General features: G+C 44.2%; 1 protein-coding gene across 3 annotated transcripts; it reads right to left on the bottom strand.

Annotated features, from left to right (window-relative positions):
* Nucleotides 1-11: 11 nt before the first annotated feature.
* On the bottom strand, nt 12-12,637 carry atp7a (ATPase copper transporting alpha). Of its 3 annotated transcripts, none has more exons than XM_037977330.1 (23): nt 11,847-11,978; nt 11,543-11,663; nt 9,737-10,241; nt 8,257-8,988; nt 7,809-8,018; nt 7,559-7,722; nt 7,249-7,410; nt 6,999-7,075; nt 6,356-6,578; nt 6,029-6,262; nt 5,826-5,917; nt 5,524-5,651; nt 4,593-4,747; nt 4,374-4,508; nt 3,963-4,157; nt 3,643-3,825; nt 3,317-3,530; nt 3,066-3,212; nt 2,833-2,975; nt 2,244-2,447; nt 1,648-1,765; nt 1,469-1,571; nt 12-1,374 (listed from the first exon to the last, which is right to left on the bottom strand). In XM_037977330.1, the coding sequence occupies exons 3-23, from the start codon at nt 10,155-10,157 to the stop codon at nt 1,101-1,103; spliced, it is 4,314 nt and encodes a 1,437-aa protein (XP_037833258.1). In that variant the 5' UTR covers nt 10,158-10,241; nt 11,543-11,663; nt 11,847-11,978; the 3' UTR covers nt 12-1,100. The 3 variants fall into 3 exon arrangements, with proteins under 3 accessions (XP_037833258.1, XP_037833257.1, XP_017279688.1); XM_017424199.3 differs by lacking the exon at nt 11,543-11,663 and adding an exon at nt 12,325-12,637 and having other exon boundaries at nt 1,101-1,374; nt 11,847-11,977; XM_037977329.1 differs by lacking the exon at nt 11,543-11,663 and having other exon boundaries at nt 11,847-11,966.
* Nucleotides 12,638-13,072: the final 435 nt, after the last annotated feature.

Raw genomic sequence — 13,072 nt, 5'->3', positions numbered from 1 at the left:
ACACTGCAGGGTCATGTTGAAAGCACGTTTTATTCCAAGGCACACGATGTTCAGAGATCAATAGACAGCACACAGATCCGAAGCCCTGTTGGGTTCACAAAACACTCAGCAAGACACGGCTACGCAACAGAGTGCATGATGGGAAAGTAGCAGATTCTGACAAAACACAAGTTTTTGCTAAATCTGTGACATTCTAGCTTAAAAACATAAAGCGAGACAGCTCAGCGACACGTAATCTCATCTTCAATTATACAAAGCGATTTTGTAAACGATCTACTTAATTTTTCTGTTTGGTCAATCTGCTGCTCCCACCGTCTGGGTTAAAGAGTACATATTTGATCAAGTGCATTCACAGAAATCCTTCAAAATAAAGATATATATATAAAAACAAGTAACTGACAGATCTGCATCGGTACAACACGTGAACATTAACTCTGTCTTAAGAAGTACATGAATGCATTTACAGCCTGGTCTCTTCAAGGTCAAAAGTGATAGAAGCACATTATCGCCTGTATCGCTAATAAATGAGGAATATTCACATTGACAAAGTGCAGAAACCAGACCTTCGGCACGTCTCCTTTTAACTGTTGACCTTCGTTCACAAGACGAAATCTTCTGTACGGCGCTATCTTTGGAATGTGTTGGAGCTCTGCCAACGTAGCGTCTCAATTGGCACTTGTGGGAAACTATTTTACATAATTTACTGCGTGTTTCAAGGTTGCTTAGATTAGGCTTTACCACGTCGTTTAATACACATTTTGGATGCGTGGAAACGACGGGAGCAAAAGAATTTCAAGGTGACATTTGGATTCAAGAAATAAAACATTCACGCGAGGATACACACACACAAAAGTAGATAAATAATAATATAAATAGTCTGAAGTATAATTATTCAACAGTGTTATCAGTTTCCTCTTAAGGAAGTTTAGGTAAAACTTTGTAGTGTCCTCTGGGGCACCGAGGTTTAAATGTCTTTGGATTTATGATTGTAAGTCATTTCTGCTCAGAGGCACCAGTATTCAAAGTAACGCTTTCATCGTAGCAGGGTCCGGTCCGGTCCGGTCCGGTCCGAAACCGAAGTTCTCGCGAGCTGCCCGCCCTCAGCAGAACTCCTCCTCGCACAGCGTCTCCTCCACCAGCAGCGAGTGCTTGTCGGGCTCGTTGAGCGCCAGGCTGTTCAGCGAGTGCTTGTCGGAGCGCAGCGAGTTGATCGAGGCCCGGCTGTAGTTCACGAAGCGGTCCAGCAGGCTGAGTTTGGGGGAGGGACGGCGCACGTCTCCCATGCCGATGTGGACGCTGACGTCGGACAAGCTACCCTGTCGTGTGCCGCTCCCAAATTTGGCCTCCAGCTTCTCGGCGGTGGGCTTGGTGTAACTGCGCCGGAACATGAGGAGAGAGCGGCGATTAACGCAACAAGCAGGTGCACGGAAAAAAAGGGGCATTCAGGGAAGTTCAAACGGCTCGCTACCATTTGAGCAGAAGAGAGGACACAACAACGGAGACGGAGGACATCGCCATGGCAGCAGAGCCCATCCACGGCTGTAACACCAGACCAATGGGAAGGAACACACCTGCGAAAATAACACACTCAGCTGTCAGTGTGGTGACGTATTCAGTAAGATTTTTAAATATTTTTGAAGTGCCTACCAGCAGCAATAGGAATCCCAACCAGGTTGTAGATAAGAGCAAAGATAAAGTTGATCCTGATCCTTTTGACAGTCTTTTTGGAGAGGTCAATACTGCCGACTACATCCAACAAATCATTCTACAGAGTAAATGAGAAGGACAGACACGCTCAATAACACCTATTAATAACTGAAACATACCTAAAAAAAAGTTTTAAAGATCCCTTTTACAAAAAATAAAACATCTAATGACTGAGGGTGTTATATACGACGCTTTTCTGACAACAAATCCCTGATTTCTCTCCTTGGTGATTAAATTTCTCTCAACTTAGAGGAAACATACAAGACACATAAAAGAGACGAAAAGTTGGAACATTTGATTTTTTTTTTTACTGAACCAGAGATCTTTGCTGTAATGTTTAAAAATCAGTCAGGTAAATTTTCTGTTAACTCATTAGTGATCTCACAGATGAAGACAGAAGAGCTCATGAAAAACTATTTAAATGTAAGATCAGGTCTCAGTGGTAACAAAAATGCTTCCATAAAACGTGTACGCTGGGATTTGTTTTGTTTTTCCCGGCCATGTAGCGGACTCCAGTTTTTTAAAATTTTTCTTACCCTGATCAGTACCACATCTGCCGCCTCTATGGCCACATCGGTCCCGGTTCCTATGGCGATGCCTATGTCGGCCATGGCCAGAGCGGGCGAGTCATTCACCCCGTCCCCCACCATGGCCACTCTCATTCCAGTCTGCTGCAGCTGCTCCACTTTGGCCACCTTGTGGGAGGGCAGCACCTCGGCGAACACCTTCCTGATGCCCACCTGTTGGAGTACGACCGAAAACAAGAACACCGCCAGCCGAACGTCAGACGCCACCAGAAGGCTGTCAGGATCAAAACCCAAAGCTCACACAACAATCCTGAATGTGTGTCTGGAGCTGGAGTACAGACAAGGTTTTCACAAAGGGTTCACCTGCAAACTTGACCTTTGACCTCTTGATCTTAAAATCAATAGGGATCATCCTTGACCCATGAGACGCTCAGCTATGCTGTTCTAAGTTAAAAGGGTCATCAGTTTTGAGCTCTGACAAGAAAGTGTCCACAGACGGACTGCGCCAGGGCAAAATATCTTGGCTTTAGTGTAGTTTGATTTAAAATGATCAATCTTCTCAACATTTATCTAATTTATTTATTCTCTTTTTTTTTACCTGAGCAGCAATGGCCCGAGCCGTCTTGCTGTTGTCTCCGGTCATCAGGACAACCTCCAGCCCCATGCTCGTCAGCGTGTCCACAGCCAGCTTAGCCTCGGGTTTCACTGTGTCAGCTATGGCTATCATCGCACACAGCTCGTCTAAGCACACAAAAAAACAAAAAGATGTGTGTGATTTCCTGGCAGATTTTCTTGTTTGCATGAATGAGTTTCCTGTGGAGCATCACTCACTGTCTACAGCCACCAGGACAGCAGTGCGACCTCTGCGCTCGTGCTCCACCATGGCTTCGTTGACCTCCGGACTGACGTTGAGGCAGTTTCTTCTCATCCACTCCCTGTTGCCGATCAGAACGACAAAAGTGGCTGTCTGAACCAAGCCTGCAGCAGAAAACAATTAACGAAGAAGTGAATCAAGTGAAAACTTTTTTATTTTTATTTTTTTTATCTGAAACTATGATTTTGGTCTAAACGTCTCTACACACTGAGTGGCTGCGGGTCCATGATGAGCGGGTGGGAGCTGGTGGCCGTCAGAGTGTCACTGATCTGGACGAGGACGCTGTTGCGCTGGACGTTGTCCTCGCCGTCACTGTCCAGCTGCTTCAGCAGGGTCTCCGTGTTGCTGACCTGACATCGGATGCCGCAACCCGGCACCGCCTGAAAGTCTGTGCACGTGCCGAGGGACTCTGTGCTGAGCTCCTGCGTGCAAGAAGTAACGAATGATCTCAGGCGAGTGGCTCGATTCAGGTTTGTAGAAAGAAGAAAAAGGTGCAGCGGAAGGTGGGGGGTCAAATCTGAGGTCGGCACCAACCTGTTTACAGTATCTGGTGATGGCTGCTCCGAGAGGGTGCTCGCTGTTGTTTTCAGCTGTACCGACAATGGCCAGCAGGCGGGAGCGAGGCATCTTATTCCCCTCCACAACTATCTTCACCTGAACAACCTTTGGAGCGCCGTAGGTGATGGTCCCCGTCTTGTCAAACACCACCGATTGGACCTGTACACAACAGAAAATTAAATCAATCGACAATCCATATGAATAGGATTTGTTTTGTAGTATTTAAAATACATCAACATCCACACTGAAGTGATTTGCAACGTAATATAATGGGTGACTTATCGTCACAAACACACCTTATGTGCCATCTCCAGAGGCTCTCCCCCCTTTATCAGGATGCCATTTTGAGCTCCAACCCCTGTGCCCACCATGACAGCTGTCGGGGTTGCCAAGCCAAGGGAACAGGGGCAGGCGATGCATAAAACTGTAATGGAGGCCTGGAAGGCGAACCGTAACACTACCTCAGCTCTGGAAATGCTTTTATCGTAACCCTGCAGAGGGGGAGGGGAAAGAGATCTGTTAATTTTTTTAATTTAATAAGCGGCGATTAGTTTAATCTGCACCTGACAAAAATGATTAAAAAGAAACAAATAACACAGGCAGTAATGCAGAGACTTTTAGTTCGGTTTAAAAGAACTATAAATAGACATTTCCTCCCCAGCGGAGGTACTAACAGTAAGATGTAAAGAATAAAAAAAGGAACTCACAGGAAAGATACTCTCCACAAGACTGAAGTCTAAAAACCCGATGACGACCCAGGCGACCAGCGTGAGCAGAGAAATGCCAACAATGAAGGGTACAAAGTACCCGCTGATCTTATCTGCATACTGCTGAATAGGAGCCTAAAACACAACATGCAAGTAATTATTACAGGTGCAGTCTATAACGCTGAGTCTGTAAGTACAGTGCAGATTCTTCAACCGCACCTTTGACGTCTGAGCCTCCTCCACCAGTTTAACGATCTGAGACAGGGTGGTGTCCTGCCCTACGTGAGTGGCGCTGACGAGCAGAGAGCCGTTCTGGTTGATGGAGCCCGCGATCACGGAGCTCCCGGGCTTTTTTGTCACCGGCATGGCCTCGCCTGGAGTCAAAACAGAGCAACGACCGATCAGAACAACAAACAGGAGCGGCTCTGCTGGAGGAAAGACTGAACCCAAGAGCTCGAACAACCAAAGACCTTGTGTGTAGTCAGCCTGTTAATGTGACAATGAGCCCGGCGTGTTGACTAAACATGCTGGGTGCTCGGCAGAAACTTCAGCAAACAGACGATGTTTACAGTTTCATTTATGATGGACGAAACAAACAAAAGAGCATTATTTATACTGGTAATTGCCGCCACTTCCATAAGTGAAAAGTCAACAAAAAGACTAAATGATATCATGTTCAACAGAAAAAATGCAAAATGTTAAAGTTGACATTGACTACAGGAGCAGTGTTGACACTGTTAACCACAAACATAACATGAGAACGACTCTGAACATCAACAACAAATCTAAGCTGGTGATATTTGCATTAGAACGTAACCACAGAACAAAATGAATGAATGAATAAAATGTTTGGGCTGGAAGCTGCTTTAAGACAGCAGTAATCCACTTTGGGCAGAAATAACACCTATCCTCTCCAAACTGAGCACATTCAAGAAGCTATCTACAACAGGTGAGATATTAATTGTTTGTAACATTTCAACAGAACCTCACAAAAGATCTGAACTATCCCTTTTTCCAATAACCAGTTGGGAAAAGTCACAACAAAGAGTACAGACTGTGTCTTCCTGAATCAGCTCACAACAATTTAATGTTGCCAGAAATGGTCAAACTGAACCATTTATTACCACCAAAAAATATCATTCCAACAAACCTGTGATGAGAGACTCGTCAGCCATCGAATGTCCCTCGATGACCCTCCCATCAACGGGGAACTTCCCTCCAGGCACGACTTTCACCACATCACCTCTCTGCACCAGGTCAACGTCCACCTGCTCTTCACTGGAAAACACACAAGAATTCCCAACGATTTAACAACTTTTCAGCATCACTGGAAAGATCATCTTTTAGGATAAACACAAAATACACACAACGTTTAGATCTGCTGTGATCTAAAATGAACTGAAGATGTGAAAGGTTAGTGTGAGCAAAGTGAATACAGAAACCAGAGACTACCTGAGAATAGCATTGTCACTGCTGAGAGTGACGACGGTCGCCTCGGTAGCTTGTAAAGACATCAGTTTGGACAAAGCCTCGGATGTTTTACTCTGGAAGGCAGCACACAGAACATTTTACTTGCCTCTAATGCAGAGCAACAAGACGAAAGTTTTGAAAAAGTTGAAAACGTGACAGAAATCAATAAGCGTGACGAACTGAACCTTAGCAATCTGCTCCAGCCAGCGGCCCAGAGAGATGAAGACGAAGAGCATCGGAGGCGTGTCGAAGAAAGTGATGGGGTTGATTTTTGCTTTCTCCACCATGGCCACAAGCAGGATGACGCACGAGTAGCTGAAGGCTATGGAAGTGGCCAGAACTATCAGCACATCCATGTTGGCGGACTTGTGTTTCAATGCTTTGTAGGCTTGAACGTAGAAGTAACGACCTCCAATGAACTAAAAAGAAGAAAAAAAACAAATTGTTTTTCTCTCAGCTTCCGCCTGAACGAGTCCCTCAATCTAAAACCATGTTTGATCCCTGTGATTTACCTGGACAGGCACACAGAAAATGAAAGAGAGGAGGTTCATGATGGAGAGGCCCGGCAGCAGCTGGGTCTCCAGGAACATGGAGGAGTGGTAATGGTTGCGGTCCTCCTCTGTGGCGTTATGGTGATGGGAAACGCTCATCTGGTGGTCCATGATGATCATGTAGATCATCATGCCCATCACAGGCACGCAGAAAATCAAACTCACGAGGAAGGATTTCCTCCACCTTGAAAAAATGAAGAGGCTTGTGAGCTAGAAAGGCGTGTAATTTATTTATTTTGCAACCAAAATTTAATAAAAGAGAGGAAAATAAATTGACTAATATCAGCAAAGAATGAAAGCATAACTAGAGTGTAAGAAAGTAAACAAACATGTAGTACCTTACAGATATTACAGAGTTAGCCATTTGTAAGGTATAAGAGACAATGAGGTATGAGGAGAAGTATAATTTGGGAGCAACTTGACAAATGTAAATAAAGATTAAACAGTTTAAATATTGTGATCAGAAATCTGTAATTTCTCATGCATACAGTAACGACTTAACAAGCTAACACATCTAGGGGCTTTGAATGTTATATTGGGCACTCCAGCAAGTAATTTCAAAATCAAAGATAAACACGTAGAAAAAGAAAAAAAGCGTTCTCACTGTCGTATCTCTTTGCTGTGGTCCAGGTGGCTGCCAGTGCGGTCTCTCTTCACCAACGACGCTTCAAACCCCAGTTTCTACAAACAACAAACTGCTGATCAAACCTCTGATTTTTGTGATTAAGGACTTGGCAGTAAATTATACGTTTTCTCTAATCCATTATTCTGTCAGTTGGAGTTAAACACTTGGGGAACGTGAACAGCATAACTAGAGGGGGGAGGAAAAAAAAAAAAAGCTTTAAAGAAAATACCTCAATCAGCTTGATGATGTCTCGCGGCCCTATAATTTCAGAGTCGTACTTGACGTGTGCTTTGTTGGTTGCCAAGGCAACGGAGGCATATATGATCCCCTTTTCTTTCACAAGGCTGGATTCAATTTTGTGAACACAAGAGGCGCATGTCATGCCCCTGACCTGAAAGAAGGTGAGGAGCAGTCATCAAGCAGGCGACGAGAAAAGAAAACATCCGTGTTGCAGGTATATAAAAGTTTCTTTCTGGCTTCTGTTTTGTGGACTTCCTGAACGGTGGTGCGTGCATCTCGTTACCATTCCACCGACTCACCACAAGTTCTAGGTTTCCATTCGAGCCCTCGTAGTTCTCCATCACAGAGGCGGTGAAACCCAGCTCTTTGATACTCTCAGCTACCTTCAAAGGGTCTGTGACTTTCGGATCATAGCGGACCTCTGCTTTACCGGCCATAAGTGCTACCAGAACAGAATAAATACCTAAAAAGAAAGACAAGCTTTTTCTTCTTAGCAAAAAGATGATGGCAAGTGAAAGATAAACACGACCTAATCCCAAATTTACAAACCATGTTCATTTTTCAGGTTTCTCTCGATGTTCGCCACACAAGAAGCACACGTCATCCCTCCTATCTGGATGTAGCACTTGGAGGGCACGTCTCCAGTCTGCCCTTGGGGGGGTTTGCTGTGGTGATCGTTGTCCAGCTCCTCTTGAACGGGCGCTGTGCTTGGAGATCTTGAAAAACCGAGTTCTGGCACAGGCAGCAGAGAATTGGTCTCTGTTTTAAAGAAAGGGTTCGAGAGTCACACGTAGGAAGCCACAACAATTCCTCTTCAAGTTAGAGAAACTTTCATCAGCTGTGCTGGAGCTTTAGAAACCACCTACGGTAACAGCTATTTGACGAGTAGAGCAAAACAAGGATGAAACTAAGCAGAAGAATATCAGTGAGCAATTCAAAAGGAATTTCAATTACAGCACTACAATAGGTGAGTAATTGATCTACCGTGCCATCTTACCAGGCAGCATTGCATCAAAGCCCATGTCCTCGATGGCCTCCCTCAGCTCCTCTGGTGAGGTCAGGAGAGGGTCGTACTCAAAGGTCCCCTGGTGATCAATCAGAGAGACCCGTGTGGACATCACCCCCTTCCTCTGGGAGATCATACGTTCAATGGACTCCACACAGGAGTTACACGTCATGCCTTCAATGTGAATGTGAACGACAGAATTCAGAGGCTGGGTGAAGCAAAGCTGTGCCGCAGACGAAGCAGGTGGAGCCGATGCAGGACTGAGAGCATAAGGGGAGTCCCAGGGTTCAGTCTTAAAGTTTCCCGGAGGCAGCGCTTCGATAGCTCTCTGCAGCTCAGCGACCGTGATCTGCAGGGGATCGTAGCAGATGGAGGCCTTCTCCTTCTCCAGAAAGACCTCCACCGATGAAACAGCAGGCAGCTTTGAGATATTGTCTTGAATATTGACCACACAAGAGCGGCAGTGCATGCCTTTTACCCTGAGCATGACCAGAACTGTGTCTATAAAGACTTCCGTCTCCTCGGATGATTCTGACGACGAAGACGCCGCTGCTTTTTGAGAATCAACAAAACGTTCGATTTCTCTGGGGGACAGCTGCAGGGGGCGGGGCTTGGACCTAACCGAGGCCTTGAAGCCGGCCACGGCAATCTGGTCGATGATGGTTTGGACAGAGATGAGGTAAGGCAGGTAAACGACCGTCGCTTCCTGAGAGTCTAAAATGACTGTGGAGAGCAAAGAAAGGAGAAAGTTAACACACCAAACAAAAAAGAACTTCTTTTACAAGGCCATGATGTGGCTGTAAAGACAAGATAATAATGTTTGGGTTAGAAAATGATATCTATGACAATTACTATAAACAACGCTTCTTTTATGAACTCAAAGGGCTGCAGCAACTCAGAACATCAACCAGGAAGTCATCAACAGGTTAAATATGAAACTTTGCAGACCAAAATATTGATACTCTTTTAAAGCTGTGATCAACCTAAGAGCAATGATTGCTGAGTGACTATTAAAGCTGTTCAGGTTTGCTTGAAGTTGACAGAAAATTATAAATAAAAACCTTATTCTATATTATATTTTTACATACTTTGTCTACACAAGTGTAGAGCAATGCAAAAAGGCAATCGTTTTTGCATACGTTTTTTTGGACATCCAGCCGAACAAATATTTCCACGCTGTCCCTTTAGGTTACGTCAGTGCTAGTGGCCCATACGCTCACTTTTAACACCAGGACGTGTCCGTGTTGAGCAAACATAATCCTGTCTGTCTACATGTAACTCCCTCCAACAAAAGCAGGGGAAGATTTCATGAGTCACAGTAAAATCCTATAAAGAAATCCCTCAGAGGGCACAATGACAACACCGATAATCTCTGAGTCGTGCAACAAAGCAGCTGTGCTCAAACTTTCTTAAAGCCTTGACCATGCAGTTGTATAGGATCAAAAGCTACTGAAATTGTTAAACACGTCACCTTTAATCTTTTCAATCCCTTTCAGTTTCCCAATCTTCCCTTCGATAGTGGTGGTGCAAGAGTGGCAGGTCATCCCTTCAATGGATAACTTCAGAATGGCAGCTCTGTCCCCCCCAGTGTGCGACGGAGACAGCTTAAGGCCTTTTTGTGAGGGGCTTCCAGGAGTCTGGATCTCCAGAGGTGTTGCGCCGTCCACTACCTCCCTCAGTTGCTGCACGGACGTCAGGGAAGGAATGAAAGTGACAGTCAGACCCGTCTGTGGCAGGCTCTCTCGGACATCCAGCACTCCCTGAATTTGTGACAGTTTTTCCAAAGCTTCCTGTTGGGCTGCAGGCGTCAAGCTTGAGGTAGGGATCAGGTGGGTGTCTGTGGACAGTGGAGTGGCCGTGCTGCTCTCCGGCATGCTGGAGTCGAAGCCCATGTCCTCGATGGCCTCTACCAGAGACTCTGGGCTCTGTAGACTGTGGTCATAAATGATAGTTGCGCTCTGCTGCTCTAAAGACACCTGCAAAACAAATATTATACATTAAGGAACACTAAGTAAAAATATATTCAGAAGATGTGGGAAAATACAGTTCAGACAATATTAGCATGTAAACAAAGCATTTGATTCTAGTAATAATAAATAAAACAGTTATTTCGTTGCCCACCTCCATCCACTCTGTACCCTCCGCCCCCACATTTATGATTTAATCAACTGGAGCACACGTTTGAATTTTAGATCTGCACATGCAGACCGGTTTTATTAACAGGTATTGTAATTATTTTAAGACCTGGACACGTTTTCTGTCAGCTCCTGTGCAGACGTCATAATATAACTCCAGCAATCTTGAGACGGATTTGAGATGCCTGTGACGACTCGGAAACTGTTTTGGGAACTAATTTGTCTCGTAGAGTTCGTGAACATGCTCAAACTCAAGTAACAAGACTGCAAACCTCTGCAACTCACACAAGGACACCGAGAACCCCTGCAAACCTTTCAAGACATTTTGGAAACTCCCTCATGAATGCCATTCACCAACTAGTTGCCAACAGTCGAAGAAGCCCAGTGAGAAACTGGATTTAATGCCGATGAGCTTCACTTGACTTTAGTTGGACTCTGTTTTTTTATATAACTATTCATATTACTGGAATAAACTGCAAAGTCTTCCTGCAAGTTCAAAGATTATTTAGATAAAAAGCCAAGACACTTCCTATAGCCTCACATGACCATCCCACAACACTTCAGTTCCATTTTAATGGCATTTTACTGCCCAACTGTGTATCTTTCTGGTCCCAGCAATAAACATTTGAGACATAAAGTGAGGTAGATGAGTTTGTGGCCTTGGGAAGCTTACAGTTTGCTCCATCAGCATGATGACCCTCATTTCTGCTTCTTGAGCAAGAAAGAAACATGTGACGAACAGAAGGGATCATCTGACTTTGCAATAAGTAAAAAAAGATTTTTTTAAATTACAGTGAAAGCCATGAACGAGTTTGACCTTTCATTTTATTTTATTTTTTAAAAGGACAGGAAGACAGAAACAGTGTTCTAACAAACAGGAAAAGAAAAAAACAAACAATTGACTCGCTGCAGATCATTTCTAGACAGATTGACAAAATGATCCAGGCACTAAATTCTCTTAAGACGCAACAATTTCCTGAGGCCACAGAGTACATATCGACTTGCTGCCAGAGTCCTACAAAGGGCAAAGAACTATTGGTAAACACACTATTACATTATCTCCTCATTCAAACTTGGCCTGCGGGGTAAACATGCAATAAACAAAACAGCAGACCACTGCTCTTGCAATTAAGCGGTCTCACGTGGTGCGCTGATGCCACTCTGCTGTAAATCAAGCCAGCTTGTCCTGAGGCACACCGATCAGCCTCTCCGAAAGACGTTAATGTACAGCCTCCATATCTCTGTGTCAACAACAAGATTCTCCTTTTTGAAAAAAAAAAAAAAAGTATAGAAAAGGTACATTGACTGTAATCATTTCAGATGAAGGGGAAGCATGACATTTTGAGCAGTCACATTTGAAGAACAGCACATCAACATAGAAAAGAAAATGCTCTGTGACGACAAATGTAAAGAAGACATTTATTTTAATTTAAAGTCATCTATTACCTTTATGTGTATCACCCCACTGAGAAACCCGATCCGCTGCTCTATGGACTGGACACACGAGCCACAAGTCATTCCCTCAATTCTGAGGGAAACTGAGCACAAATTCACTTTGTGTGTCATGACTGCGTTGCCTAAAAGCACACAAACACAACATTCATTTGGCTTTAAAAGAGGAACTAAAAGGAAATAAACCAAGATAAGTAACAGCAGAACAAACAAATAACATTACCCTACCCTTAGTTTTGCTGGATTAGTGAAGACCTTTCCAGTAATTTTATTATTTTATCCGAAACTGAGTTTATGTCAATATGATCAATCTGAATCTACATATTTTCTGTAGAATAAGTCATTTATTTGCTGTTTAACTAATAAAAAAGGACATGCAAAGCATAAAACGAGACATTTTCTATGATTTCGCATTTGTTTTAAAACACGTCTATTGATTAAGTTAGCATACAAAGAAACTACAAACTCTTACCTCTACCACTGAGATAAAAACAACCAGTTAGCTGGAGGCTAACCTCAACTGTCAGCTCGAGTGGCTAACTTAAGCTAACAAGCTAGTAACTTAAGCTAACAAGCTAGTTAGCATCTTCTCGTCCCCCGGCGTTACAGTCAGCCGAGCAGATACGTCGCGACATGGTTCCGAACGAGTGGAGAGAAAAAAAAACAAGAAGTGTGATTTTAGTTGACTAACTGCTATTATAAAAACTCCCCTCTTTTTGTGTGTGTGTGTTTTTTTTTTCATCCAGCATACGTGACAGCAGACTGCTCTGCGGTGCGTCAGCGTCGAGGGGCGGAGCTTAACAGAGAAAGCCGCTGGAGTCCGGGGTTAATTTTGCCCTGAGTTCGTCCTTAAGGCTGCGCTTCTTCCTCGTGACGGCCACCTACAGCAAAAACGCAATTAGGCGAACTGCGTTTCGATATATTTCCTCTATTAGGTGTAGTTTCAGGTAGGTTTACAGAAGTGGATTGGCCAATCTTCGGTTAAGAGCGGTAACTAGAATTTGTGCGAGCCTATCAGATGAAACTCGGGGACATATGAGCACATAATACGACTGATTTAAAGCCCTCCTCGTCGCCTGACTCCCTCAGTTGCTCCTTAACCTGCACCCCTGAATGGACACTGTGTCCTTGAAATATTGCACGTAACCAAACTTGCCACCGGGCTGCATTTACAAACAGGGGTATTGCAGAACTCAAGAGGGGTTGATTTACCTCAGCTG

Source organism: Kryptolebias marmoratus, linkage group LG9, assembly GCF_001649575.2.
Source record: "Kryptolebias marmoratus isolate JLee-2015 linkage group LG9, ASM164957v2, whole genome shotgun sequence".
NCBI classification, from domain to species: domain Eukaryota; kingdom Metazoa; phylum Chordata; class Actinopteri; order Cyprinodontiformes; family Rivulidae; genus Kryptolebias; species Kryptolebias marmoratus.
This window is presented reverse-complemented; position numbering and strand designations above follow the sequence as displayed.